General features: G+C 31.7%; 2 protein-coding genes across 4 annotated transcripts in view; both read right to left on the bottom strand.

Annotated features, from left to right (window-relative positions):
- Positions 1 to 364: 364 nt before the first annotated feature.
- On the bottom strand, positions 365 to 3,229 carry LOC121120503 (2-acylglycerol O-acyltransferase 1). Of its 3 annotated transcripts, XM_040715393.2 has the most exons (7): positions 2,738 to 3,171; positions 2,410 to 2,679; positions 2,253 to 2,353; positions 1,737 to 1,950; positions 1,340 to 1,668; positions 1,025 to 1,048; positions 365 to 476 (listed from the first exon to the last, which is right to left on the bottom strand). In XM_040715393.2, the coding sequence occupies exons 1-6, from the start codon at positions 2,740 to 2,742 to the stop codon at positions 1,044 to 1,046; spliced, it is 924 nt and encodes a 307-aa protein (XP_040571327.1). In that variant the 5' UTR covers positions 2,743 to 3,171; the 3' UTR covers positions 365 to 476; positions 1,025 to 1,043. The 3 variants fall into 3 exon arrangements, with proteins under 3 accessions (XP_040571327.1, XP_040571326.1, XP_040571325.1); XM_040715392.2 differs by lacking the exons at positions 365 to 476; positions 1,025 to 1,048 and having other exon boundaries at positions 1,142 to 1,668; positions 2,738 to 2,793; positions 2,876 to 3,229; XM_040715391.2 differs by lacking the exons at positions 365 to 476; positions 1,025 to 1,048 and having other exon boundaries at positions 1,142 to 1,668; positions 2,738 to 3,180.
- Positions 3,230 to 3,920: 691 nt separating this feature from the next.
- LOC121119803 (uncharacterized) overlaps positions 3,921 to 26,871 on the bottom strand; it is a 31,427-nt gene continuing 8,476 nt past the window's right edge. Inside the window, exons 2-10 of the mRNA XM_040714600.2 lie at positions 25,890 to 26,162; positions 24,631 to 24,858; positions 15,490 to 15,709; positions 15,255 to 15,421; positions 12,855 to 13,349; positions 10,232 to 10,475; positions 9,895 to 10,158; positions 7,379 to 7,732; positions 3,921 to 4,496 (exon numbers count right to left, since the gene is read on the bottom strand). Of these exons, the coding sequence (XP_040570534.1) occupies positions 4,012 to 4,496; positions 7,379 to 7,732; positions 9,895 to 10,158; positions 10,232 to 10,475; positions 12,855 to 13,349; positions 15,255 to 15,421; positions 15,490 to 15,709; positions 24,631 to 24,858; positions 25,890 to 26,162 (2,730 nt within the window). The 3' untranslated portion in view covers positions 3,921 to 4,011. The remainder of the gene's footprint in view (positions 4,497 to 7,378; positions 7,733 to 9,894; positions 10,159 to 10,231; positions 10,476 to 12,854; positions 13,350 to 15,254; positions 15,422 to 15,489; positions 15,710 to 24,630; positions 24,859 to 25,889; positions 26,163 to 26,871) is intronic.

The following is a 26,871-nucleotide window of genomic DNA, read 5'->3' as shown; positions in this document are numbered from 1 at the left end:
TTATGCGATGTACATAAATTTTAACCCGACATTAGTACCTTCAATCTATATTCCTGCGCAATATGAAAGTACTTAATCTTAATTTTTAACATATCCTTTTTTCAATATGGTTGTAGGGCTCTTACCCCCCCCCGTCATCCTTTAACTCCTCACCAATTACCTCCTTTTATCCCCCTCCCTAGCATTTTACCCCCTATACAACAAACAGAAACCATACGACCAAACATTATATCTTTTAACAGCCATAAAAACGTAATTATTAATTTAACTTAATGACGTAAGTATAAGTGATGGATTTGACTTCTTTTGACCTGATCACTTTTCACCTCTTGAAAGTTGAAGAGGATTTTTAATTAACTATACATTTTATTTATTTACATTTATTAATAGTTATTATAATAATTAAAAATATTATAATAAATGTATAACTTAAATAAAATAGTTAATTATTGCCAGAGGTGGGAACTTGGATTCAAGGCCTTTGACTCGACTAGGAGTTGAATCCATATTTTGAAGACGATTTCACATTCAAAGACTCGAAACTTGACTTAGACTCTATAGCTAGGTATTTCAACTCGACTTGGACTCTAAAGCTAGTATATTGTGCACTGTAGACCCAGTATTATAGTTATGGACTTGGACATGACTTGGTATTTTACGTGGACTTGCAGTATAAGGACTTAGCCCCTACTCTGATTTATGCTATATCGTAAGCTGCAGGAGTGGAAACGACATTCCAAAATCTTTAGAAGCTATAGGTAGAAATTATTAGAAACCTACTGGAATTTAAGTGTGGGCTCATTACATTTTGAAAACAACCTATCGGATAACAAATCTTGCCCTTTTACATGTCATGGACTAATAAAAAGAAGCAAACTTAAAAAGATATATGTAGTTCCATCAATATTTCTTCTCGAAACACACTCCTTAATCTTGGTGATTTATAGAACTCATATGTACTTTTCGGTTCGAACTTGAAAGTTTCATTGTTCAACTATGTTAAGGATGAAGTGTTTGGAATCAATACATCTCCATGAAAATTACTAACCTATTTAAAAAAAGTAAAGTATTTTATCAAATTATAACTAACTAATATTAGTTGTACACACATTGTAAACCATTCATTAATTAAATAAATGAATAAAATATTTGAAGTTTTATTAACATAATAAAACATATTTATACCGAATTCAACTAATCACAAGTTTAACATTAGTATCTCCATATAAAGGGTTATATTTATTATATAATTTCTTTAATTCATTTACATATATGCAATGAACATTTTCGATCATTTCAATGGAAGGATTAGGATCCATAACCACGGGTATTGGCTTACCAATTACAACATGTAGTGGAACACGGAGAGGAAGGATACCTAATGAGTATTGGAATATCCCTCGACCAAAAAATATAAGTGGAACAAATCCAAATATTCTTTCGAAGACCAATTGAATTTTCTTTAACCATGGATGTTCAAACTGATGATAAAGTTTATTCTCTCCAAAGGTGAAAGACGGAATAAGATCAACGCCTGTACGAATAGCCATTTTGATAAAGCCTTTTCTTTTATCCAAATATAGTTTAAGTACGTCCTTATGATCTCCGAGATCCATTGCTTCCATGGCACCACCAACGATGAGTATATGGATTAAACCCTTCCCATTCCTGTAAAATAATTATTGGAGTAGGCAAAACGAGTTTATAAAAAAAAATCCTTGTTGGTCCCAACGAACCTCAAGGCAATTTCCATACTCGACTTTGAGCAAGAAATGTATCCACATGACGTAATTAGCTCTCTAATGAACGGTATAATGAAAAAATTGGATGTACTAATTACTCTAGATTTTATATTTGGATAAATTTCTTTTAAATCCTTGTCATTTGTTGCAAATGCTGCAAATACACCCGAAGCCATAAAACCGTGTGGATGACTTCCAAGCAAATAACCTATTTAAAAGTATTTAATAAAACTTTGTCAAAACATCTCGATTTACACAATTTTTGTATATGTACATAAATTCCCCTCCTGCAATAAATTAGTTGATATGATAATAAATTAATGAAATCACGAAAATATTTGTGAGTTTGTAGTTGAAAAGAAATTATATATAATACCATGTTTCAAAGGCTTTAGCCAGTCGATTAGTGGTCAAATATGTGTATGCCAATAAGAAAAGTTGAAAATTGAATATAAGTAATTACTGATTTTATACAAACAAATACAAAGTTATTTAATAAAATTAGAGTACCTTTATTAGAATCTAGATCAGCAGTTTTGATTACTTGGACAGGGAAATAATCCTTAAAATACTTCCAAATCTGCCAATTTCGAACATGGAGGCATATACTTCTAAACATTTAACCGAATTAAGATTAACTCTGACAAACTCTTAGTATATATCTCACCCATTAATATTCCGTCCTCCATTGAAAGGAGTATTAAAGTCATAGATTAACCATGCAATATACGGCCAAAGTATCCATCGTACTTGTGAGGTCCACAAAAGATACAAAAATATGGTACAGCCCAGAGGAAATCCAATAACAATGATACTGGACCAAATTAAAGCTGCGATAGTTTGCAGACGACGCTCAAATGGAACATTAAGTGGAGCAAATTTAATGCCAAGGATTTGAAATGGCTTCTGGAATCTTGATTTATCTGTGTAAACGAAACTGAAATTGAATTGTCAATTGAGTAAAACCCTTATTTAAATAGTTCTTTATGTGTTACCTCATAATTTATGTTGTTCATGGAATAGGTTTTATTTGTAACTCGTATTGAAGGTCCTTACAGAATGGTCATTGAACGTCAGAATATATAGTACATATATATTTTATAATATTAGTTAAGTATTGATGTTCAACTTACATGGAGCAGCTTGACGTTGAGTATTATATATTAATCATTAGTACACTATAACCCAACGAAAAAAAAAAAAAAAATACTAACTGTCGAGTACTCCCTGACCTTTCTAGAAAAAACAAGATAAATTTTAACTATAAGATAAGATGGAATTTCTTAATAAAAAAGTACCAACATTCATCGCACGCTGTTGGTATACCGTGCAGCATGTTTGTCTTCTTTCATAGCTAAACCTGGTATAATACTAGAAACCTGTAATTAAAGATTCCAGCGCTCTCGCTATAAAAGCTCGCTAAATATTGATATCCCCCCCCCACGAGTAGAGTTGTAGAAAATAATACAAGCGTACAATATTTTGGAATTTTTTTACAATAGCTCTGTATTTTTTTTTTTTTTTCCAAAACATTTAATATTTTCAGTATAACCATGTGTTTTTGAAATTTTTTCCTAAATTATTTGACTTTTTGTGAATAGTTGTAGATCTTTGAAAATTTTTATATTTCAAATTGTGTATTTGAAATTTTTAAGAGCAAATTTAATATTTGAAATTTGTAATAACAAATTTAATATTTGAAATTTTTAATAACAAATTTAATATTTGAAATATAATTTGTACATGGAAAAAAAAAAGATTTTTTTTCCATAAAAACACACATTTTTTTGGTGAAACTTGAAAGAGTCTTCCAAAAGCAATGATCAAGTATGATTAAATTCTATCGAAGTAAAATATAACTTTGTATACAAAATTTCCTTTTGTTCTTTTTAGATCTAACTTTTAATCGCAGATACCTTTATTAGTGAGAATGGAGGAATGACCTCTTATTAAACCACATCGAAGGAAGACTTTTTTTGAAGTAATATCCATAACATTAATAGACTTTTTCAGTTACTTCGTAGTGCATCGTATTTCACTTGTATTGGAGAAGAGCGTCTCTTGATTAACCTGTTCATCTATATATGACTTGACATTAAGTAATTCTTGCCTAACTTTTTGTGTTTGGATTTGATTTTCCTTTTCTAATTCTAATAACTATTGAAAAGATCATAATAATTAATTAGATACATTTATTTTTGTCTTGTCCTAACTAATGCTTATAAAATTTAGTGAATACATATATAAATAATTTAAACAAAATTTAAATTTACATAATTTTCTGAACGACTCTTTCAGACGTTTGATCATAAATATAACTTCTGCCATTATAAAAAAGTTCATCATATTTTAATGCCCACTTTTGCTTAGACTTTGTGGATCTCTTTCTGGCAAAAGCAATCAATTTCCTTCTGGATAAAATGATTGAGTCACTGAAATCTTCTGTTATTCTTATAGCCTTTTTAGAACGGGACAATCGAAGGATTCGAAACTTCTCCATTATACTAGGGAATTTAACTCTTATTTTGTCTTTATTAGAATGACGAATCCTCTCAATATCGGAAATTTGAACATCTGTTAAATCAAGTTTCTCTTTAAAGAATTCCCTGACTGATTTCTCTAAATGATTTGCTCTCTCAAGACGTCTTGAAGGAGGAATCCCTGCGATTATCAAATTATATTTTTTTGAATTTGATTCCATTACATCCAATCTTTTCATCACTTTTTTCATTGTATCGGATATTTCCTTCATTTCTAGCAAGTTTTAGAATCAATGGAAAACAAATGAGAAATAATTACAATTAGGGATAGTTTTCGGGATTTTTTTTCGGGCCGAGTAGAACTGGAGATTTTAATTCCCACAAAGAGTAATGCACTACGAATTTTTAAACGAAGGTGGTCATTCAAGAGTATTACTACATCAATTATATAAAATATAGTCTCTAGAAGGATACATTTTTTCCAAATGAGTTTTTCTTTGGAACCACTTAATTTTTGATAGATATTTTAAAAAGGACTATTAAAATAATTTTTGTTTCGAAAAATCTTTTACAGAAATAATTATATATCGATTTCAAATTTCCATTAAATTATCATAAATATTGCGTGATTTTAAAATAAAAAAATTAATTCAAACTATTGGCACTCACTAATCTGTGGAATCTTATAAGTATAAATGGTTGTTTGGGGCTCTAAGTCATTATCGAATTCGTTGACTTTAAGAAATATACATTAAAAACTCTTTAAAAAAAGTGAATACCATAAAATAATCACACAACCTCTGCTAAAAAAGTTAATGCAGATTAGACTTCGATATATAAGTGCTTGTACAACAGATTTTTCGAAACCAAATTGTATAAACACAAAAATATAGTCATGTAAAAAAATAAGGATTACCCTAACGGTGCCTATGTCAATAAGTAATTTATATGTATATACTATACATATAACTTTAATTACAAAGAACCTTCAGAAGTATGGAATAATACATTAATTTAATAAAGTAATGCATTTAAGTTACTGATGATTATGGTCACTGGAATCCAGGGGTGAGATCATTGTTCTATATTTGAAAGGTCCTAATAAGTTGTGTGATTATGTTGTCATCAGTACATGACTGCATTCTTATTCAACTACTCTCCAGAATTCTGAATGGGTTGTGTCCAAAGCTGTGTACCATTTGGCGAAATAAAGACCAATTGAAAATATTTGTCCCAGTAACAACAATAGCTACACAACAAATGTTTGTCTGCTAGGGGCGTTGAGTGTGTCATGACTATTGTTCTATAGCCAATTACACAACCTCTATGAACTCACCCATTTAATTGAATTAAGAAGGTAAGTTCTGAGAAAGGAATATTAATAAATTGTTCAGTAACAAGGATGTACGGTAAAACAAACTTATCTGTTATTACTGTTGTCTCAGTCCTTACTTAGGACTGAAAACTGAAGTCCCGTCCAATTCAGTATCGGTCCGGTACAGTTCAGTCATGCATATCAGTCCTAAAACTTACAAAGTTCGGTCCATGATGACCGACACTCAAATTTATTATTATTATTTTTTAAATCAGTTATAGTACTGACAGTCTTAAGAACCGGTACCAAGTAATGATTTGAACCGTCATAAGACTGGAATGAACTGGACCGAATAAATAAGGACTCACGCAACACTATCTGTGATATCTGAAAAATAACTTCTTGCTGGGAATTTTTTTTTTCTTCTAGCCTAGAAAATCTTCTCAAGCTAACAATTTAGTCACTTAGTTGTATTGCATTGATTACGACGTCTCTGTTGGCAAATAAGGAATTTTTTATATTTAATGTGACGTAATCGAAATTTCAGGCTTAGTGAGGATGTCGCAAAAAAAAAAAAATATTCAGTTATCACTTGAAAATAAGTGCTTATCCAAAAGGTAAATGCACGAAATTACTCCTCAATATTGATACATATATATAGTGCTTGCCAGTTCTTATTTATTTGGTTTAGTCGAGTATTACAACCAGTCCCATCAGTCCTTGGCACTGGTCCTTCGTACAAATTAAAAGAGAGAAAAAATAAAGTAGAGTGAGGTCATCAAGTACCGAACTTTCTCAGTTTTAGGACTGATGTGCAGTACTAAACTGGACCACACCGAAACTGAAATGTACAGAACCGAGACTGAACTGGACAAGATTGAGACTGAACTGATACTAAATCAGGATCCACATGGCAAGTACAAGGTAAAAACAGGTACTCACCAAATTAAAAGATACCTTTTTTGAATTTTACACACCAATGAGTAATTACTCCAGAGTGACCATTTTTGTGTGTAATATGTGGGTATTTTAACATTAATGTTCCAGGTATTAATCGAACCCATTCCTAATTATTAGTGATGCAACGATTAATCAGAATCGGGAATCGGATAATATGGTTTTTTTTCTCCAGGAATCGGCATAAGGAAAATAAGGACTTAATTGTCCATTCCGATTCTGATTTATTACTGGTATTTATCTATTTATTACTTTTCTAAGTTATGAGAAAAAAAAAAAAAAAAAATTACCCCCAAAATTAAGGAATTTTTGTTTTTTACTAGAAAATTTAATATTTGAAATTTCTTTTTCAAAAAATCATATATTTAAAATTTAATTTAATTTTTCAAATGTTTTACAAAAAAATTATTTTCTGTAATTAACTATGTATTTTTGATTTCTTTTGAAAAAACTTATATTAGCATTTTTTTTTTAGAAGAACTCTGGATTTTAGAAATTTTCCTCGAAGAAATTCATTTTTCTGAATTGCTATAGATTTTGGAATTTTTTTTGTCCAAAAAATTTCTTTTTTGGTAAACAGTGAATATTTGTGAAGTTTTTTTCAAAAAAAAATTAATTTCCATAGAGTATCTATGGGTTTTTGAAATTTTTTTTTAACAAATTTCATTTTTTGTGAATATTTTTCTACAAAAATTTTAATTTCTTGATTTTTTTTTTTCAAAAAAATCCAAAAACAAAGCCCTCCCCCAAATATAATCCTGTGGACGCCCCTGATAGAATCGGAATACGGAATTTTTACTAGAATCATGTCGGAATTGGCATCGAGATTTTTTTTTAATTGTCCCATCACTACTAATTATAAGTCATAATTTTGAATTTCATACCCTCTATAATAGATGTTTCTTCATTCGTTCTAATTTTTTCCTGCAAGTTGAATATGGCCTGAGCGTATTCTTTATCCCTTTTGTTGTATTGAACAATATGACTTGAAAATTGATCCAGGGTTACGTAGGTGGGATCGTCACTCTGTTTCTGAGAAGATTCCATCTCTGCATTTCGAAGTTGAAGAATTGATTGTTGAAGGTAATATATCTGACTCTTCATTTTCTGAACCTCAGATTTGATAGCAGTAAATTTCTCATTTTCGCTTCGGACTTTGGCTCGCAGTCTTTCATCCGTTTTCTCTCGGAATTCATCGAAATCCCCAATTTTAGTATCATAAAAGTTCATTCTGTGCTCTATAAAAAAATATTGTTTTATTAATGTTTATTAAATTTATTGACTTGGGAAGAATCAGTGTTAATTTCGTCACCCATTTTTTAATTTGTAGCGTCTACCTCTATTCTTGACATATTGGTTTGACAACATTTTGTCAGACGAATCAAAGAAAAAATTTGTTCTGTCTATTAGTTATTTGTAGACTTGTGAGCGAACAGGGAAAAAATTGCGATCTGATCAGAAATTTACTGCAATATAACGATCAAGGCCATTTTCAATCAGCGATCCCATCAATTTAAGTGCAATCATATTCAAATATACAATTTCTTTAAACCTATAACTAGACCTTTATATGATATATAGATACCACAGTAAATGTAAATCTGGTTCTTCTATTGGCGTCTGTCTGTAAATATTTTTTTTGTTCTGTCAACAAATATGAGTCATGGGAATTGATTTTGGCTGATGTGAGGGTTAGTTAAATTTGAAGAAAAGGAACGTTAAATACTTCCTCTCCCTCTATTTTCCCAAAGTTTGTCAGGAAAACCTTGATTACACATAGTTCTTCTATTACTTTAAAATTGGTAGTTTTAAGTGAATATATTACTATAAACCCTGCCTCTGCTCTCTGCCATTATTGCAGTGATAAAAAAATCTATATATAAATATCGGCACAAATCAGTTACCACGACATTTTTAAGAATCGAGACCAAGTCAAGACCGAGGTTATAAACTTCGAGACGAAAATTAAGATCAACACAAAGACCAGTATTTTTAGTTCGAGACTGTATTAGACCAAATACCAAGACCAAGACTTTGATGTGTAGAGACCAAAACCATAAAAAACAGTCTCGAGAGAAATCTCAAGACAACGACGTGTCTCAAGAACGACACCACTATTAAATGATATTTAATTTTGTATAAATTGATGGGGCTGCATTTTGTTTGCTGTTTATGCTGCGATATAAAAATCAGAACTGAGTGTGATTTTGTAATCAGCAATATAATATATTCATATCCCAATTTATTGCCGAACAGAAAAAACTCCGATCAACAAGTTTGTGAATTAGTCGTGGAAAAACCTTCCATTTTTTATTAATATATGAGCCGGCAAGGGACCATGAGAGCCACTTCAAGTTTAATTGTTTTTCTTTTGGGATAAACTGCTTTGACACTCCAGCTCCACTACGTAACGAATTTCACTTGTATGTCAGAGTATTACTGTAGATTATTTAATCTCTGGGGTATTCAGATAATGGAAGAAAGCTGATAGGTTAACTTTTTATTTTAGCATCAGAGTTGAATATCATTGGAATTAATGATTAAAAACATAAAACATAGGGGGGGGTACAACTATGAGGGGGGATTTTGTAAAAATAAATTAAAGACAATAATCGAATTGATCTATGAGTGCAGAATCCCAAACTGATCTTAGTTTTTTTCTCAGTCATCTGAATTCTGAAATATCTGAGATTATAGTAACTCGGGATTATTATCGTTACCCTTAAAAAAATCCCCAAATTAAAAGTAGTATTTTTTAAATTTTTTGAAGAAGGAGTTTTATGATTATATATACTATTGATTCTATATTTTGTTTATAAGTCGATATATTTCCATATTTAGGTTGAAAAATGATTAAAAACTTTATACTTTTATAACGTATTCATAGTAGATTTGTAGTGATGAGGAATATCATAGCAGCTTATATTATAGAAAAATATTCAATGTATTAATTTGGGGATTGTTGTAAGGATAAAAAAGGATTCTGAACGATTATAGTCCTGAATTACTATAATCCTAGATATTTCAGAATTTAGATGACTGAGAGAAAAAATAAGATCAGTCTTGGATTCTACGCATAAAGATAAATTCCTATTTATTCTTGAATTTATTTGTAGAAAATTAGTGTTCAACTGTGTTATTAATATGAGAAAAACAAACAAATGTGTGGTTATATTGTACCCTTTTTGTCAGCTGATATCCTTGCTCAATCATTTGCACATCTTCTCACCTTTAGTATTTATTTCTGCAGAGCAAGTATCGGTTCAAATACTGATCTATCAGAAAATTATAGTCTTGGCTGACGAAATTAACAATGGAAAGGAGGAAATAAATTATGAATAATTCAAAGAATTTTCCGTCTAACTTAATGCTTAATTCGATATGAATGGATCAACAGTACCTAAATCAACTAGATTCTCTTCATTTATTTTATCAATTCTTCGTCCGATCTTTAAATGAAGTGTAGAAGAATGCCTTTGAAACTTTTTAAATGTATCCAAATCCTGATGAACACCCTTTAACTCGTCCGCTACTATAAATGTATCATCTTTCAGCTTCTCAATCATGGATTGAATGCTTTTAAACTCAACTTCGAATCGTCGTAGTTTGGTCTCCATTTCCAGACTTGAATATGCTCCACCATAGAAGCTGTTATTTTTTGGTACTATTACAGTTTAAATTATTTTGAAATTCATTTCAAAATACGCAAATACAAACAAAGATTGAAACTCACTTACTAAAATTTTGGACTTCCTCCAAAAAATTATTAATTTCAAATCTTAATTTTTCGATATCCGCTTTTGCATCGTTTCTAAAATTTTGTAATATAAGAATATCTTTGTCGTAGATTTCTTCAATATTGCCAGTTGTTTGATTTGTGACTTCTTGTAATTCATTCACTTTGTCCCAAAGACGAAGAAAATCATCTTTGGCTTCACTGCTAAACTCAGAGAGCCTTTGAATTTGATCCTCATAGGTTTGCTAGAAATAATATTTGTTAGCACTCCTATAATATTTTTTTTTTTTGCAGAATTTATAATGTAAAAAAAGTCCCCATAGGAAAATCTGCCTTAGGAAAACTCGCCGTTATAATTTTAGCATCACCAATAAGGTTTTAAAATCCTTATTACCATGTATTCAAACATCATTTCATGGTTACTTCATTTTAATATATATAACATTATTGTTCTGTATACTGGTACTACAGCGTGCCCCAGCGAATCGTTTATGTAACTTTGGAATGGTTTCATTGACTTAATAAAAAATAAACGATTTTCCCCTGTAATATCAACTGATAGATTAATAAATACAAAATAATTGTTGTGAAACAAATTTCTTCGTCAGACCAACAACAACTGGGATGAGGGCCAAATTGAGGTTCAGTGATTCTTGACGTGGGTTCTCCACCATCGTTCCCTACTCGTAGGGTCTCATTACCAGGATTAAAAGCTGAAAGACGACAAAAAGGGAATTGAAAGGAAACCTGGAAGCCACAAAAACTCAAAAGTGATGTCAAGACTACGTGGTAAATTTTTGGTCAATGTGGCCTCCGTTCTCACCAAACTGCAACCCTCTTGACTATGAAATCTATGAGCCGTAAAAAAGAAGGTCTGTGCCACTTACCACTGTCATGGAGAAGTAGTGGGCTGAAATGTTGGAGGAATATGTAAATAAGAACTAAGACCAAGGCCATGGCCAAAGGTGATCACTTCGATATTCAACTGTTTATATTAAGTAAAATAAATATATATAAAGTCTCAATATAGTTTTTTAGAGTCTTGATATAGTTGTGCTTGGTGAAATTCGTTGTCAATTCGGAGGGACAAACCTCTCTCTTATGGGCAACTGGCCTAAGTGACAAAAACTCAAAAATTAAAAACGTGTGTGTTTTTAAGTTGTTTAATGGGCATTGCATAGAAATTTGTTTGAAATAATTATGAACGTTTAGTATATAATCTAATAAAATATGGTAAAATCCATATTATCAAATCTTTTTGTGTAGAGTTGATCTGTTTGAAAAGCATAAACGGTTGCTGCGTGTGCTCTTTCTTTTTTTTTTTCTGATTATTTACTGGTGTGAACTTCTACCTCTGAAGTAAACATTCTCCCTAATCTTTGTTGTAAATTATTTTCAAAATGTATAGCGGAATATTTAAACATATATGAGTTTAAATATAGTTATAATATTTTCCTAGAACTAATGTTATTTTAAATGTAAAAGGGATCCCTCTGTACAGCAGTAACTTTATTTTATTTCCCACCTTCCCTTGAATCATATAGCAAGCAGATGATATTAACAAGGTTCTTAATTTAGTTGTCCCTATGTCTCGCTTCCACCTTCTCTTTGCGCTTTTTTTTCCCTTAGAAACATGTCAACTCTTTGCATGAACATAATTTGACATACATCTCAACTTTTATATAATAGAAGTATTTATTTTTTATATGGACTAGAGTAGGTTTACCCAGCGTTGTCCAGGACATTAAGAAATTAAAATTAATTAAAAACTCTTCTCCTTGATATAAAACAAAAAATAAAGACCGTCAAATTGTAAGAACTATTCTCGCCTCATTTTGTTGTTGGCATGTATCTTTTCCACCTTTTTTTAATAAAGAGATTAAGTAGGTCTGCCCACCCTTGTCAGGATATTAGGAAATTAAAATTAATGATGAACTCTTCTGTTTTACTTTTTTTTGAAAGAAGATTTTGATAAGGTATAGTGAAGAAAAAAATATTCAAGTTGAACTATCGTTCGCTCATCTTTCATGTTATTGTCAAAAATTATTTGTCTTCTTTCCTCGTCTTTTTTTGCTTCACTAAACTGTATACTATCCTTGTAAAAAAGTGTGCAAAGAAACATACCAACTTGAAGCAAGAATCATTCTTAAAATTTTACGTTCTTTATTTTTTGTTTAATATAAAATAGTCCTTTGTTTTTCAAAAGATTTGTTTTTTAGAAAAATGCTATTTATAGGCTGCTATGGGCTTAAAAGCCAAGATTTTTTTTTTACCAGAACCATCTCTTAACCCTTAAGAGCCTACATGAAAAATTTCAGGAAAATCCATTTATTTGTTTGGGCGTGGGTCCCGGAAAAACACACATAGACACAGAGATTTGCATTTGATTTATAGATATTGGCAAGGACTGATTGATGATGACGTCACTAGCTGACATCTAAGATAACAAAATTTTGCAAATATGGGGGGTTTCTGGTTTCTGACTTGGATGTTTCTTTAAGAGTTAGGGCAGAATAGAAAAGACGTCCAAATTTTTGAGACAGATACATCCCTATTAATCAAGCTATCAAAGTTATAGTGGCGAGTTTTCCGACGGAGAATTAACCTAACACCAAAAAATATACCTCTAATCTCCTTAAATTCATATTGATTCTTTCTATATCCTCAAAAATATCATTTTCAAACTTTGTATCAACGAAAGTTTCACCGTTGGGAGAATCATTTCTATAGCCCGAGCTACTATTAATGGCCGTATAAGTTAAATTCCTCAATGCGTTTAACTCTAATTCGATTCCTTTGCGAAATTCGGATAATGCCTGCTTTTCTGCGTACAAAACTTTTTCTAGTTCCTCCATTTTACTCACAACGTCCTCAGGAATGGATTCATATCCAGATTTAGTAATTTTTGTTGAAAATTCCGCTTCATTCCCTGGACTCAAATCCTGAATTCTTGATTCATAGTTGGATCTAGAAAAGTCAATTTGTTCCTGATGAGTCCCAGCCTTATTTGTGGCATAGCACATGTAAACTCCAACATCATTACTTTCAATACTATTAATAATGAGAACATGGCGAGATCCAGCAGTTTGTGTTTGAACTCTTTTGTCCAGTTTGACGACCTAAAATGTATTATGGAGTATAAATTTTTATCACTTTGATAGGTGGGCTGATTCCTAGAGTTGTAAAAAATATGACCAAAAAAGAGTGCGGTACTCTTGTAGTTGTTATAACCTGAACAGTATTTTTTATTGTCTAATGCCGTTTTAATTATTCTAGAGGTGGGGACATCTAAATATGAAATGAATCTCGGAGAGTAACACTGTGGATATGTTGGGGATTTATTGGGTTTAATTGAAATCTGAACAGTAACTAATTCAATCATTAATGATGGTTCAGTGATTTAAATTAATTAATATTTGGGTATATTAAAATATTAACTATTAGTTAAAAACCAAACCAGAGCTCTGTAGCTTACGTAGAAGTCAAGAAAATGACAACTGAACCTGATCGTCGAATTTCCATTCACTCTTAATATTTTCCTGGACTCCAAGCAATTGAGCGTTTCTAGGACCACTGTCTACGCCGTAAGCAAGCCCAAACGTTGGAGAGAAAGAAGGGCTCTGTCAAAAAGGCTAAACTGGACCTGACTGATTTAAAGAAGACCGCCCAAGGCAATTCCGTCAAGTCCAGCTGGGGTGACATGCCTTCTGCCGTAGCCAGGAAGCCATCATTGCCGCGAAGGACGGCTACATTAATGATTAAGAGAGCTCAGATTCACAGTTATTTGTGGTTTTAGTTTTGTTGAAATTTTATTGTTAATAAATAAATTATATCTTATTGAAGTTTAAAATTCAAAGTGTTCAGATTTTAATGGACCAATCTGAATAAGTATGAGTATTTGTTGGATTTTGAGCAGAATTGAGGATCAACATCCGGATAATTCTTGTCCGTGCCTTTGCTAGATACAGTGTGGGATTTGTGATAATTCCCTTTCCCTCATAGATGCTTGCAACTAATCAAACGAAACATCAGGGCAGCTAAGCTGCCCTTAATTTAAACCTTCTTCAAGTTGTTAAGTTTACTATGCCATTTTTCGGTTTTTTTGGTATACCGACAGCCCTTGTTTATTCTACTCAGTCCGATCTTAGGACAGGCCCTATCAGCTTTAGGACAGATGCGCGGTACTCAAGTGGACAAGACTGCTCCCTTGAGTTCTTAATCAGAATCGACACAACACTACCGACAGGTAGTATTTTATAAAACTCCAGGAACAGATTTATATTAAAATGAATTGATGAACAGGAACATCTCTGAACAGGTTCAACCCACTGCATATCTCACACACATACACAAACCCTCATTCAAATTTGTACATAACTTAGAAATCAGATTTGAATGACAAAGGTCCAAAAGTGCGAAAAAGTTGTCATATGGTATGAAAATTACCTATGCAAAATTGCATTGTCCTATCTCTAGGTCGCACATATCGATCAAATTATGACATAAGGTAAAAACTCTTTACAATGTAAATATAACTACTATACATAAATTTTGGATGAAATTGTATAAAATAATTTTGATAGACATTTTTTTAACCCATAAAAAGTGTTATGAAAGTTTAATTTTAAAATTGTCCTATGAAAAAAAAAAAAAAAAAAAAAAAATTGATACTTTGCGTATAGTGTACAACATCCTTTTTTACATTTTCGGAAAGGAAACATCAAAATTTCCCAATGTTATTCCATTTTTTGCTCCATAGGAAAGCTTTAGAAAAAAAAATTATAAATGTTTTTATAGGTTAGAATAATGTATATCACAATTAATAAATCCAAAATAATGATTAATGTTAATCCTTTTGGACGAAATAAATAAACGTTGTCTATTTGCAAACTTTGAACTAGATGTGCTATCTAAAGAAGACATTGTAGGGAAATGATTTTAACATGAGTCAACTTTTCCGAACTAGCCGTAATCGAAATTTGAAAAATAAACCTCCCAAAGCATAAATTCTTCATTCATAATACCTCGTTTCCTTTATACCACGTAACTTTGGAGTTTGGCTGAGAGACGACTGTGCAAGTCATTTCAAGGGAGTATCCTTCACCAGTTCTAAAAGTCGATTGGTCAAGACTGAGTATTTTTGGAGCAAATAAGATTTTGACCATGAAGGACGAAGTGGCTGATTTATCTCCTATAAAATATAGAATTAATTACATTCAATCATAGAAGACAAAAATAAGAGATTAATTTTTAAAGCACCATCCTCTTTTTTAGCATAGCAATAATATTGTCCCGCATCGTTCACTGTAGCATTTGAGATGTACAATTCATTCCCTTCTACTGAATACTCTCCGTTTTGAAAAGATTGGCCATCTCTTGTCCATTCGATGACGTAGTCGTCGGAAGAAGCTGAAGATACAACGCATGATATTTTTCCCGATTCTCCTACTTTGATCTCAACGTTTCCATCGTTTGGATACTATCCAAAATATATTTAAAAAAATTAAAATGTACCTAATACAGGTCGATCCTAAATACTGTAAACCAAGTAATTGTATAAATAAAACACATTTGTAAAATAGGTTGGATTTTTTTAATTTTCTTCAAATTTCAATTACGACTAGTTCGGAAAATAACCTAGGCAAAATGTTATTTTCCTACGATGTAATTTTTAGATAGCACAACTAGTTCAAACCTTGAAAGGAGACTACAGTTCTTTATTTCGTTAATAAAGATTCAAATACAGCATTAATTATTATTTTCATTTATTAATGATGATAGACATTATTCTAACCTATGAAAGGTATTTGTAAAGTTTTCTTTCTACAGCTACCCTATGGAGCAAAAAGAGAGAATAACAGAATTTTTTTTGTTATTTCATTCCTGAATATATATATATATATATAGAAGGATGCACACTGCACGCAGTTTATCAAAATTTTTACCTACTTTTTTCTCTTTTTTTGTTTCATAGGACAATTTCAAAAATAAACTTTTGAAATATTTTTTATAGGTCTAAAAAAAATCTTACAAAATTTACAATGCAAATAACTAAAAATGTCTTCTTTGTGTCTATATTAACTAAGGATAGAGTTTTTGCTTGTTTTCATAGTTTGATCGAGTGCTACCTGAAGGTGACCTCATTGAACAATACAATTTGGCACACGTAATTTACATACCACATCACAACTTTTCCGTACTAGCCGTAATCGAAATTGTATTAGTATTTGACAAAAAAGAAAAAATCAAAATGGTTTCCTTATGCATAAACTACCAGCTTGAAATGATAAGGGACAACGCGCTCGTAAGAAATTATTCTCTAGAACTAAATGAACGAAGAGTCGCGTCTCGGTCGTTCCTTAAGAAAGAAATATTCATTATGCAGATATATGTATTACGGGAAATGTGGAAAATCGGGCAAAATACCCGTTAGAGCGGGCATGTACAGAATGCCCGGGCAATATATAAAATTCACAGGCAACCTGTAAAATACCCAGATATTGTGGCGCCACTTCCTCCAAGTCAAATAATCCTCATTATCAAAAGCCTGCGATAATTAAATTTCAACTTTCCGATTAGGATGTCTTCAATTTCGAGAGATAGAGAGAGAAAATACGACTTTTGGGGAAAATTTTAATCTATATATAAATTATTTAGCTTTATTTATCTATAATTGAAGAGAATAACTTAATAAGCATGTTACTTAACACATAATTAGCCTAAAGTATCCATAAGTAAGAATACCATTTCTGTTATGAAAATACTAAATTTAGAAATTGAACAGAAAAAAAAACTCTTCGCGCTTTAGTCTTCTTATAATACTAGACACCTATAAGGGAAGGCTCAAGCGCGCCCGCTATAAATGGGGTGAAAGAACTGCAAAATACTAAAATGACATAATATAAATCCCATTTGTCATATTTTATGAAAAAAACACTCATTGTTTATATTCCAAAGGTTGAATATGTAACTATATCTAAAAAGAGGACAATGATAGGATTGAGACTGGAAATAAATAATTTCATAAAAACTTTTTCCCCCATAAAAATATGATTTATGATTGACGTGATATGACGCCACATTTTTGAAATTCACTTGTTAAAAACTATTATTTTCTTCCATTGTTTCTACTTTTATGCTACGGGAAAGAGTTACGGTAGACTGTCCAATCATACTGAATAAACTTTCATTTTTGAACTTTTGACGAAGGAAACACAGAATTTCTGAAAAAGTGAGTGAATTCTCGTGAAATCACTCACTTTTGTACTTATTTTAAATCATCTTAGTAATTTTTCAGTTCTCTTACCACATTTATAGTAGGAACGCATGAGTCTTTGCTTTGAGGTTTCTAGTATTGTATGAATAAGCCGTGGGTTCGTTAAAATCTCCTTCTTATAGAAGAATTCTCGCTTATCTACGGATTTTGCATCTGATTTGGATGCATCTTCAAAAATTAAGACGGGATTGAATAGGAAGTCCAAATTTTTTTAACCGATACATCTCATCTGTTTTTCTAATTCCTATGTACCTCATAAAATATAATTGAATATGGATTCATACAAAAACCATATTTATGATGAGAAAATCTACATACGGTTTTTTGTTACTTACACTTCGTGATTTCTAAATTAAGTCTTCATAAAGAAATAACAAAAATATTTTCTATAAAATGTGATATTGAATATGTAAAAAAAAAATATATATAATATCTACTGAATATGCGGCAGAAAGAAAAATGAGTAGACTTTACTTAAGTTGATAAATACAATTAAGACCTAGTTTTTAATTGCAATTTTTCTAAAGTTTGTATTATTAATTAATTAAAATATAAGTTATATCTATTAGGAACTCATCTATATAATATATTGGCCTGTATAAATCGTCCTGTTTTCATTTCCCGAACACAGAAAATCAAATTATGACCACTTTTAAAAAGATATTTAATGAAGGTTTGTGGTGCATCAACAAAAAAATAATCTTGAACCAAAATCGAGAAAAGTACAAAATCCCAATTATTTTTTTTACTTCAGATATAAAGACCAATATTTCATAGACATATTTGAGTCAAGCATTGAGCTTTCTATTTAAATTTGTGTAATGTTGAAGATATTTGATAATTCTAGCTTTGGTTTCAAACTTTTTTTAAAGACTCATATTGGCCCACAGATAGTCCTTCAAATAAAATATATCAGTTTTACATTTTTTGATTGTGACGATCCTTTAAAACCAATTTATAGAGCCTCCAGAAGGTTTAAAGAATATTTTTTTCTTTTTGAAATTGATGACCATTTGTTGATAGAATTGAATGATAATTTGTAGAAGAATACAAATGTTAAATTTTGAGGGAAAAAAATACAAAACACATTCTAACTTGCTTTTTGTGTTGACAGTGCACATATCTAAAATCATATGTATGTATAATAAATTCAGTTACTTTCTTGAGTGTTCAAATTGAAATAATTAAATAATATTATTTTTTTAAAGTCACGTCATCCGTTTATCATCCCATGAGCTCAGTTTTCAAACATTTTGACTCCTTTATGTTGTTATTTGTCTATCACAATGATATATTTGTCCACCGTCGATTTATATACTACTCACACCCCTTCATTAATGTTCGGAACGTGGATTCGTTGCACTTGAATTAAATCAATTTTAAAATGTGAATATCCCTACTCCTGAAATATTTCATTTGGGAAACACAACGTTATTGTCATGCTACTACTGGGCGCGGCGAAAAAATCTTTACACTCCCTTTTTGCTACATAAATGAAGGTTTTGTGAATGTGGTAAAATTATTCCGGTCAAATAATAATAAAAAAAAAAAAAAAAAAAAAAAAAATGTAATAAACAAAGAAAAAACTAGATCTTCTTAAGTGTCTTAGAAACCAATATGCCGTCTGAACGTGACCAACGAATTTCGGTATATGCAATTTTGGACGTTGCCAAGAAACTAGCGGAGGAGAAGCGTTATCATGGGTTCAAACCAACTATCCGGACATGAATGTGATGTTCCAGCAGGATGGTGCGCCTGCACACACGTCCAAATATCCCTACATGTGGTTGGAGGACAAATTGCCTTTCTGATCTATGAAAATGTGGCCCCCTTACCAGATCCCAACCCATTGTACTTTACTTTTTGAGTATATGTTGAGTCCAATGCCTGCACCATCTTTTACCCAAATATCATCAACTTCAAGGACACCGTCAACCAATCCTGGGATGCCATGTCTGAGGACAACATCCACAATGGTGCAAGGCCTTCCTGAGCTGCGTGGAAGCCATCATTGCTGCCAAGGGGGGCTACATCTATGATTAGGCTTGTCACTCCACCGGATCTTCAAATCCTTTAGGAGTTCCAACTAATTACTATAAAATCCCCTTTGACCCTACTACACCCTCAAAGATGCATTTGGATTTGGGTTAATTTTTTGTCTTATAGGTAGGCTAGTCTCTTACTCTCCCAGGTTAAATGATGGACCCTGAAAATTTTATCCCAGCAAGCCCTCTAGTAACCCCAGCTCATATTTAACCAGAGTGGTATTTTCTGTTTAGGTACGCTATTTTGCGCTCAATCCCCAATAAATTAGGATGATTAATTGCTTTAGATTAATGACATAATGATTGACACTTTTTTTATTTTTTTTTATCAACAATTAAGTTGCTAGAACCTGTGAATAAGAATGCAAGACTTGACTGCATGACGAATTCATAATTTAGAAGAAGACTATTTTATGGGAGAAGTTTTTCATAAAAACAGCTTTTTTACGGTTAGTGAAGAATTAACAAGAGGGAAATTTTGACGAAAATAGATTTTAATAAGAGGACATTTGATCCAAGAGTTAGTTTTTTTTTATTGTGGGAAAGGAGGAAGAACAAAACAATTCAAGAATTACTGAAGGCAGAAAACGATAAAAAGCACTTCTTATAGTTTATTGAGATAAAGATTGAAAGACTAAGAATTAAACTCCAAGCCAATATATGTGTAGAGGACCCTCCGTAATGTAGGGCTAAAAAAATTTCCTAATAATTTAGGCGTTGTGAAGATGTGAGTTTATACTCCAATCTTGGCTGGTTCAGTCAGGAAATAACGTTCATAGAGTATGGAGGTCTCAAATGAAGAAATTCGCCATATTATACATTTTTACTACCTGAAAGGGAAAAACGTGTCAATTTTGAAGTGGATTGTGACAGGCGAGGAAAAATGGATCGTTAAGTAAATTTCAAGTGACAGAGATCGTGGTCGAAAGCCAACCAAGCGGAATAAACTGTGGTGCAGCCGGGTTTGACTACCAATAAGGTTTTGTTGTGTGTTTGGTGAGATTGGCAAGGAATACTCTACCATGAGTTGCTTCTCTATATAGCTAAATGCTCAATTATGCCCTCTACAGTGATCAACTCGACCGTTGGAAGCTGGTAATCAAACAGAAGGGGTCAGCATTAGTGAATAGGAGAGGAATCGTGTTTCATCGAGACAACGCCAGGCCGCACATATCTTTGATGACGCGCCAAAAGCTCCGGGACCTCAGATGGTAAGCTTTTATGCATCTACCATACAGTCTGGACCTGGCACCAAGTGACTACTACCTGTTCCTATCGCTGGCCAATGCACTTGGGCTACAAATTTGGCCTCTATAAGACATATGAAAATTGATTGAAATTGAGTGATAAATACGAAATTACTTTTTTCTCCAATCTTATTTGAATTTAAATATAAAGAGAAATAATATTTGAGCTATAATATATAACGTCTATGAAGACATCGCAGCAGGACATATCACCTCCATTGAAAGAAAGTCCCATTTCCTAACTTGAAAGGGGTTCAGTGTCTCCAATAGACAGTTAGAAAATAAATACTTAAAATTTCTTTGCACATTAAGGCAAAATTTCCTTTTTTTTGGGTGGGGGAGGGAAAGAGGACTATTGTCTCTGCAGGCCACTGTAGACACCTCTATATTCATTGCAGACTTGGATAAACTCAAATCCAAGGGGATGCTGGTGAAAAGTTGTGGTTCTAAAGACTTGGGTATGAGTCTTCTATCACTTCTGTGTCATATTGGATGTGTGAGGGGAAACTCCATTTGGCTGAAGCTTCTTCCTTGAAGTAGGAATTGTCCCATAGCAGGAAAACTTTTCTCCAGGATAGTGCTTACGTACTACATGCTCCCAATTTTCACCTTTTAAGGCTCAAAGATAAGGGGTGCATTACTGTACCTACAGATGGAACCCAAGACCTTCAGAGTCTCTGGTTTTTGCATCTGGGAGATCCCTACTGGTATAATTATGTCCTTTTTGGCCAAAAACCTGATGTGGTAAATTTGACCTTAACAGTAAAACATTTTTATAAATAAAAACAATGTTTCATTTGTCTCTCTTTTCATTGTTCTAGACTAAAATGACTCAATAATTTTTTTAAGCAAACATTGTTGACAGTTTGTTAATAATAATTTATTATTTACTTTTTAAATTTCTACAATAACATTAACCTTGATTAGTTTAGAAGGGAAAATGACTGCATTCGGCATTTAAAAATTTACTCGTACAATTTGCTTCAACAAAATACGATATAAATATTTTGAATTGTTAGAAATGCTAATATTTTACTAAATTGTGGTAAGTCTTCATTAAAAAAAAAGTATTTGTGTATAAAATCAAAATATGCATTCCCTTATTAATTACACATGGGAACACTCATTTTGTACAAATGAATTCAAGCCAAAGAATGAATTTATCTTTGAGCCCAGAATCCAAAACTGATCTTAGTTTTTCTCTTTGTCATCTGAATTCTAAAATATTTAGAATTATAGTAATTTTGGGATCATTATTGTTCAGAGTCATTTTTTACCATTAAAATAATCATCAAATTAAAAGTAAGATTAATGAAACTTATGTAAAAGCGTTCTTTATGATGAAAAAGTGTTTTTATTGATTATATATTTTGTTTTGAACTCGATATATTTCCATTTTCAGGCTGAACGGGTGAAAAACGACACTTTTTTTAGACCCTTAGAAACTTATTCATTATAAATAGTGATAAAGAATACAATAGCTTATATTATAGGAAAATATTCAAGGTATAATTTAAAAAAAAAGATTTATTTTTACAAATATACATCTCCATGGTTTTTTGTGCTTGGTGTATTTTTTAAGTGATACTATTTTGAAATATTAAAACTATCTTCTCATCGTGAATGTATTGCTTTATTGTTTAAATCCTGGTTTCTCATTTTAAGGAAATAGTCAACTTTACTCCCTTATGATGTCCAATAGCTATTCTTCTCTCAACGTCCCTCCTGGAATTCGGAATCCGAATCAAAAGATCTCTTGAGATAGAAGATCAAGTTAGAAGTACACCCTAATAAAAATTTGATCACTCATAAAATACAAAATTTAACAAAAATCCTTTGATATTCAAATCTTTTAAAAGGTTTTTTTTAAAATAAAACTTTTTTCTGTAATATAAGATATGATATTACTTATCACTATTAATGATGAGTAAGTTATAAGTGTCTAAACAAGAGTCTGTTTTTATGACTTTTCAGCCTAAAAATGAATTTATAGCGAGTTCAGAATATAATACATAATAAATAAAATCATAAATTTTAATCATAAAAACACTTATAAATAAGTTTTATTGATCCAAATCAGAAATCAGATGCCTAAGAGAAAAAATGAGATGAGTTTTGGATTCTGCGCTCATACATAAATTCGATTATTGTCTTTAATTGACCAAATCCTATCCAAAATCCCTCCCTCCTAATTGTTTCCCTGTCTTATTTCCAAGGTTGTGTTTCAGTTCTTCAACCACTAAACTGACAAAGTCGAACCGAAACCGCAATATATTACTTATTGGTCTCTGTTCTTGTGTTTGTTCCTATTTATAATATATATATATAAAACTCAATGTATATATGGTAAATAATAAATTAATATTTATCAAGAAGTGAAGTTCTGAGATTTTTTTCTGCATATCAGCAGGTGATAGAGTTGTATCTGAACTCCAAATAAGTAAGGCTATGTTTGATGTTTCTCTCCATATTTATAAATCTTATTTTTTGATACCAAATGTCTAATATATTATTATTGAATATAATTTCGTTGTTCATTCATGCCAAATATGACACGCAATTTTACCAATTTATGATTCTAAAAAGTATAAATACAAATGACAAATCATAATCAATTGTACGAGGTAATTTTTAAATTATTTTTGGGGTTGATCTCTTTTCATTGACGCATCATATATCACGGACAATAAGCTACACTACCTATGTCATGTTATTGGTGCTCATTGATTATTTGTATTCATACTTAATATTTTATTCTACTCCAAAACATGTGTAGATAAAGTAGTAAGTCCGCCTCTGAAACAGTCCCAGAGTAAGTCGTGCGGTCTTTTATTTTGAAATGACCAAGGTTATACCCTTATATATCTAGTAGTTCAAGCAGTTCTGGTTTTTAACCGCTAGAACTGGAACAGATGTTTATCGGTCTTCATTTTTTATGTTGCTTGGTTGATACAATTGTATCTGATTTCCAAATAGCTAAGGCCTTCTGGAGGATCTGGAAAAATGGTTTTATTCACCAGGCGATGTAAATAAAAGAGGGAAGGGGTTGGGTAGATTATGGGTTCAGGTTCACTACGATGCTTGTCATGGCCCTATAATATTTCTTAAGCCTGGGGTTTTCCAAACTTTATTATGCCAAGGCCCTTTTGCACTAATACATTTTTAGCTGAGGCCCACTTTATAATAAACATGTGCACTATGTATGTGTAGACTGAAAGCAATCTTTAATTCTCCATCTTTCATTGTCTTAAGCAACCTTAGTTTTTGGGGTCCCTGTTAGAACTTGGGGCACTGTGCACTCTGCGTATGACGTAGCTCCGGTCCTGTTTGTATCTAATATTATTTTCTGGGCCGGAATTTTCAAGCCACAAACCTTGTTTTAAGTCCCTCTTACTAAACTGAGCCTGAAAATGAGCTAAGACGGAAGACCGTAACTGAGACCTAAAAAGCTGAACCAAAACCGTTGAAGTAAAGGAGCTGAGACCAGGACCGATAGAACCGCTGAACCTGAACCGGGCACAACCTCGGATATTTCTCCTTATTTTAAAATTTTTAAGAAATCAGGAACAAGGAACACTGTAGTGTATAATGACTTCTGTTAGCAGATATGTTGTCTCTCAAAGTTACAATATTTCTCATCACATTAATTCAGGTGGTGTTTTTATACTCACTGCAATTTAGACCATATTCTCTTAATTCCCAGATTGTACAATTTAAAAGAAGGAGTTGATTCTTAAACTCTCTTTTTAAGTTGTACGTTTCTTATGCTTTACAGTATTTAGGGTCTATCTTGTATACCTTAATTGCGTACCTATTTATAGGTGAAACTTACTTTTTTAATGAAGAAAGCCTTAATCACATTGAGAGTATGTTGAACACTTAATTCTTCCTCCTTCACCATGATTGAACAAGTGTAAACACCAGAGTCCTCTTGGGAGACTCTTGAAATATAAAGAGATGATTCTTTTAAAGAAAAACGATCTGATCTATAGAGCATGATACTCCCAGTAAAGAGCATTTGACCATCCTTTACCCAAATTCGTACAAACTCACTAGAATTCTAAAATAATCATTAGAACGTGGCCAATTATCATTTTATGGGGCACAACATCAATACCCTCCCCTCTAGCCACGGGTAAGTAAAAAATCAAGGATGACTTGCAATCTTGTATTAAATGCTGGAATATTTTTATCAATTGCTGTTATTTAATTATTTCATTTCAAAATATAGCTCTGAATATGTAAAAAAGTGATATTATAAAAACTCCTTTAAAGGCCAAACCCACTGTAATTGAAAATTGAAAATTTTAAAGGTTATTTTCGTATCCTATAATAATAATAAATGTAGATTTTAGTTTCCTGGTGTTCCAAGCCTGAATTTTGTTCCATAGTGTTACATATAAAATGACCGGCATTCATTTGAGCAACATTAATTTCATCTAGGGGCATCTTAGCAACATTCATTTGCCCAACTATTTATTTTGGCGAGCTTTTTACAGTGTCGTTTCATATAGTAAATCAAAAGTAGCTATAGAGTAAAGGAACTTTCTATAGTTTATTTTGTCCTCTAAGAATGCTGAATGTTTCTTAATTCAATGAAACTAACAGAGTTATAAAGGAGCGCCCAAAAAGATACATCCCAACTCTCTTGAAGCCTTTTCCTGAAAAGAACTAAATGTATATGCTTTTGAACAAAGTCAAAAATGGTTCATGAATCAAATGTTTAGTTCCATAACAAGGAAAGTGACAAGAATGCACATCCTTTTTTAAAGATTCTACTCTAAGCACCTATCGATCAAAGTGTTTGAATAACATCTTATTTAATAAGTTTTCTAAATGCATCCCTCCACATAAGCTTACGCAGTTGAGGCGAAATCTGAAAAATGCCTCAGTTGCTCCTCCTAGATTTTTACAATTTGATTTGAACCACCACTATGGTGAGTGATGACGTTTAATAAATACGTCATTCATTTTCTATTGTTTACCATCTAAAAATATCACTGAAATTAACGTTGTTCAAATGAACGGCACGATATATTGGGATAAAATAACGAATCCAAGCCTGGATAGCACAAATAACACTGGACCCACCGTTGCTTCACAATCTAAGGAAACATCTTCTCCAACGGACACATGATGCTTGGTTGGCTCAGTCAACATTTTTGGCTTATACATCACTGCTTTTTCTTCGTTTTCTCTCTCTTCTGAATCTTCATCTTCGTTATTCCGACTCTCCCCTTCATAGTAGTCATAATAGTAGTCCTCTGAACCACTTCCATTCCCAGAGAAATACTCATCCATATATTCGTCATTCTCTTCATCTTCAATATCATCCAACTCTTGATCCTCTGTCAGCACAAGTACCTATCGAGAATAATAATTAATATGAAATAAACATTGATTACAAATAAATAACACCAAACATTTATTAAGCGGTCAGAAAAGGGAAATTGAAACAGTAGCTGCTTAGTGCAGGTGACAATTTAAGACAAGGTTTGATAATGTGGAATAATTCATGAGCTAATAATAAGGCATAAAAGAATACCATTAAGGATAAAATGTACGTCTAAAATGAATAATCAGGATCAGGGCGTCGCTAATCCGTTATATATATACATATATTTGTTGTTTACAAGTTGCGATGTGTGTACAACTTGCATCTTGTATAAGAAAATTGTACGAGTTTCAATTTCTTCGTCTTCAAAATTACTATGAATATTCTAATTACTAACTATAGGTACATTGATATTATCATTTCATTTAACCTATTAAAATTACATGGTTATTATATATGTAAAATATAATTGCGGATATTTGAACTTGGATATGGCCCACAAAATACTTCTATTTTAGTAATTTGTATTAAAATATTCAAAAATTATACCCTAAACATATGGATCCTCCATGAAATATTTAAATATCCTAAGTACTTTAAATCCTTCATTTAAAATTAGACAACTCATTTTGGATTGCAAATTGTACAAGTTTTGTATACAATTTCAAAAACTGTAACTTGTACAGAACATGAGCAATTTACTTATTTACATAAGTAATTGTATTACGGTGTTAATTG

The sequence above is a fragment of the Lepeophtheirus salmonis genome, chromosome 6 (genome assembly GCF_016086655.4).
Source record: "Lepeophtheirus salmonis chromosome 6, UVic_Lsal_1.4, whole genome shotgun sequence".
Lineage (NCBI taxonomy): Eukaryota > Metazoa > Arthropoda > Copepoda > Siphonostomatoida > Caligidae > Lepeophtheirus > Lepeophtheirus salmonis.
This window is presented reverse-complemented; position numbering and strand designations above follow the sequence as displayed.

Bases quoted from the DNA above. Each gene is read 5' to 3' on its own strand.
- LOC121120503 (XM_040715392.2), bottom strand. The intron at 2,354-2,409 runs GTGAGATATATA...TTAAATGTTTAG, and splicing joins GGAGGACGGAATATTAATGG to AAGTATATGCCTCCATGTTC. The intron at 1,669-1,736 runs GTTCGTTGGGAC...ATTATTTTACAG, and splicing joins AGTATGGAAATTGCCTTGAG to GAATGGGAAGGGTTTAATCC.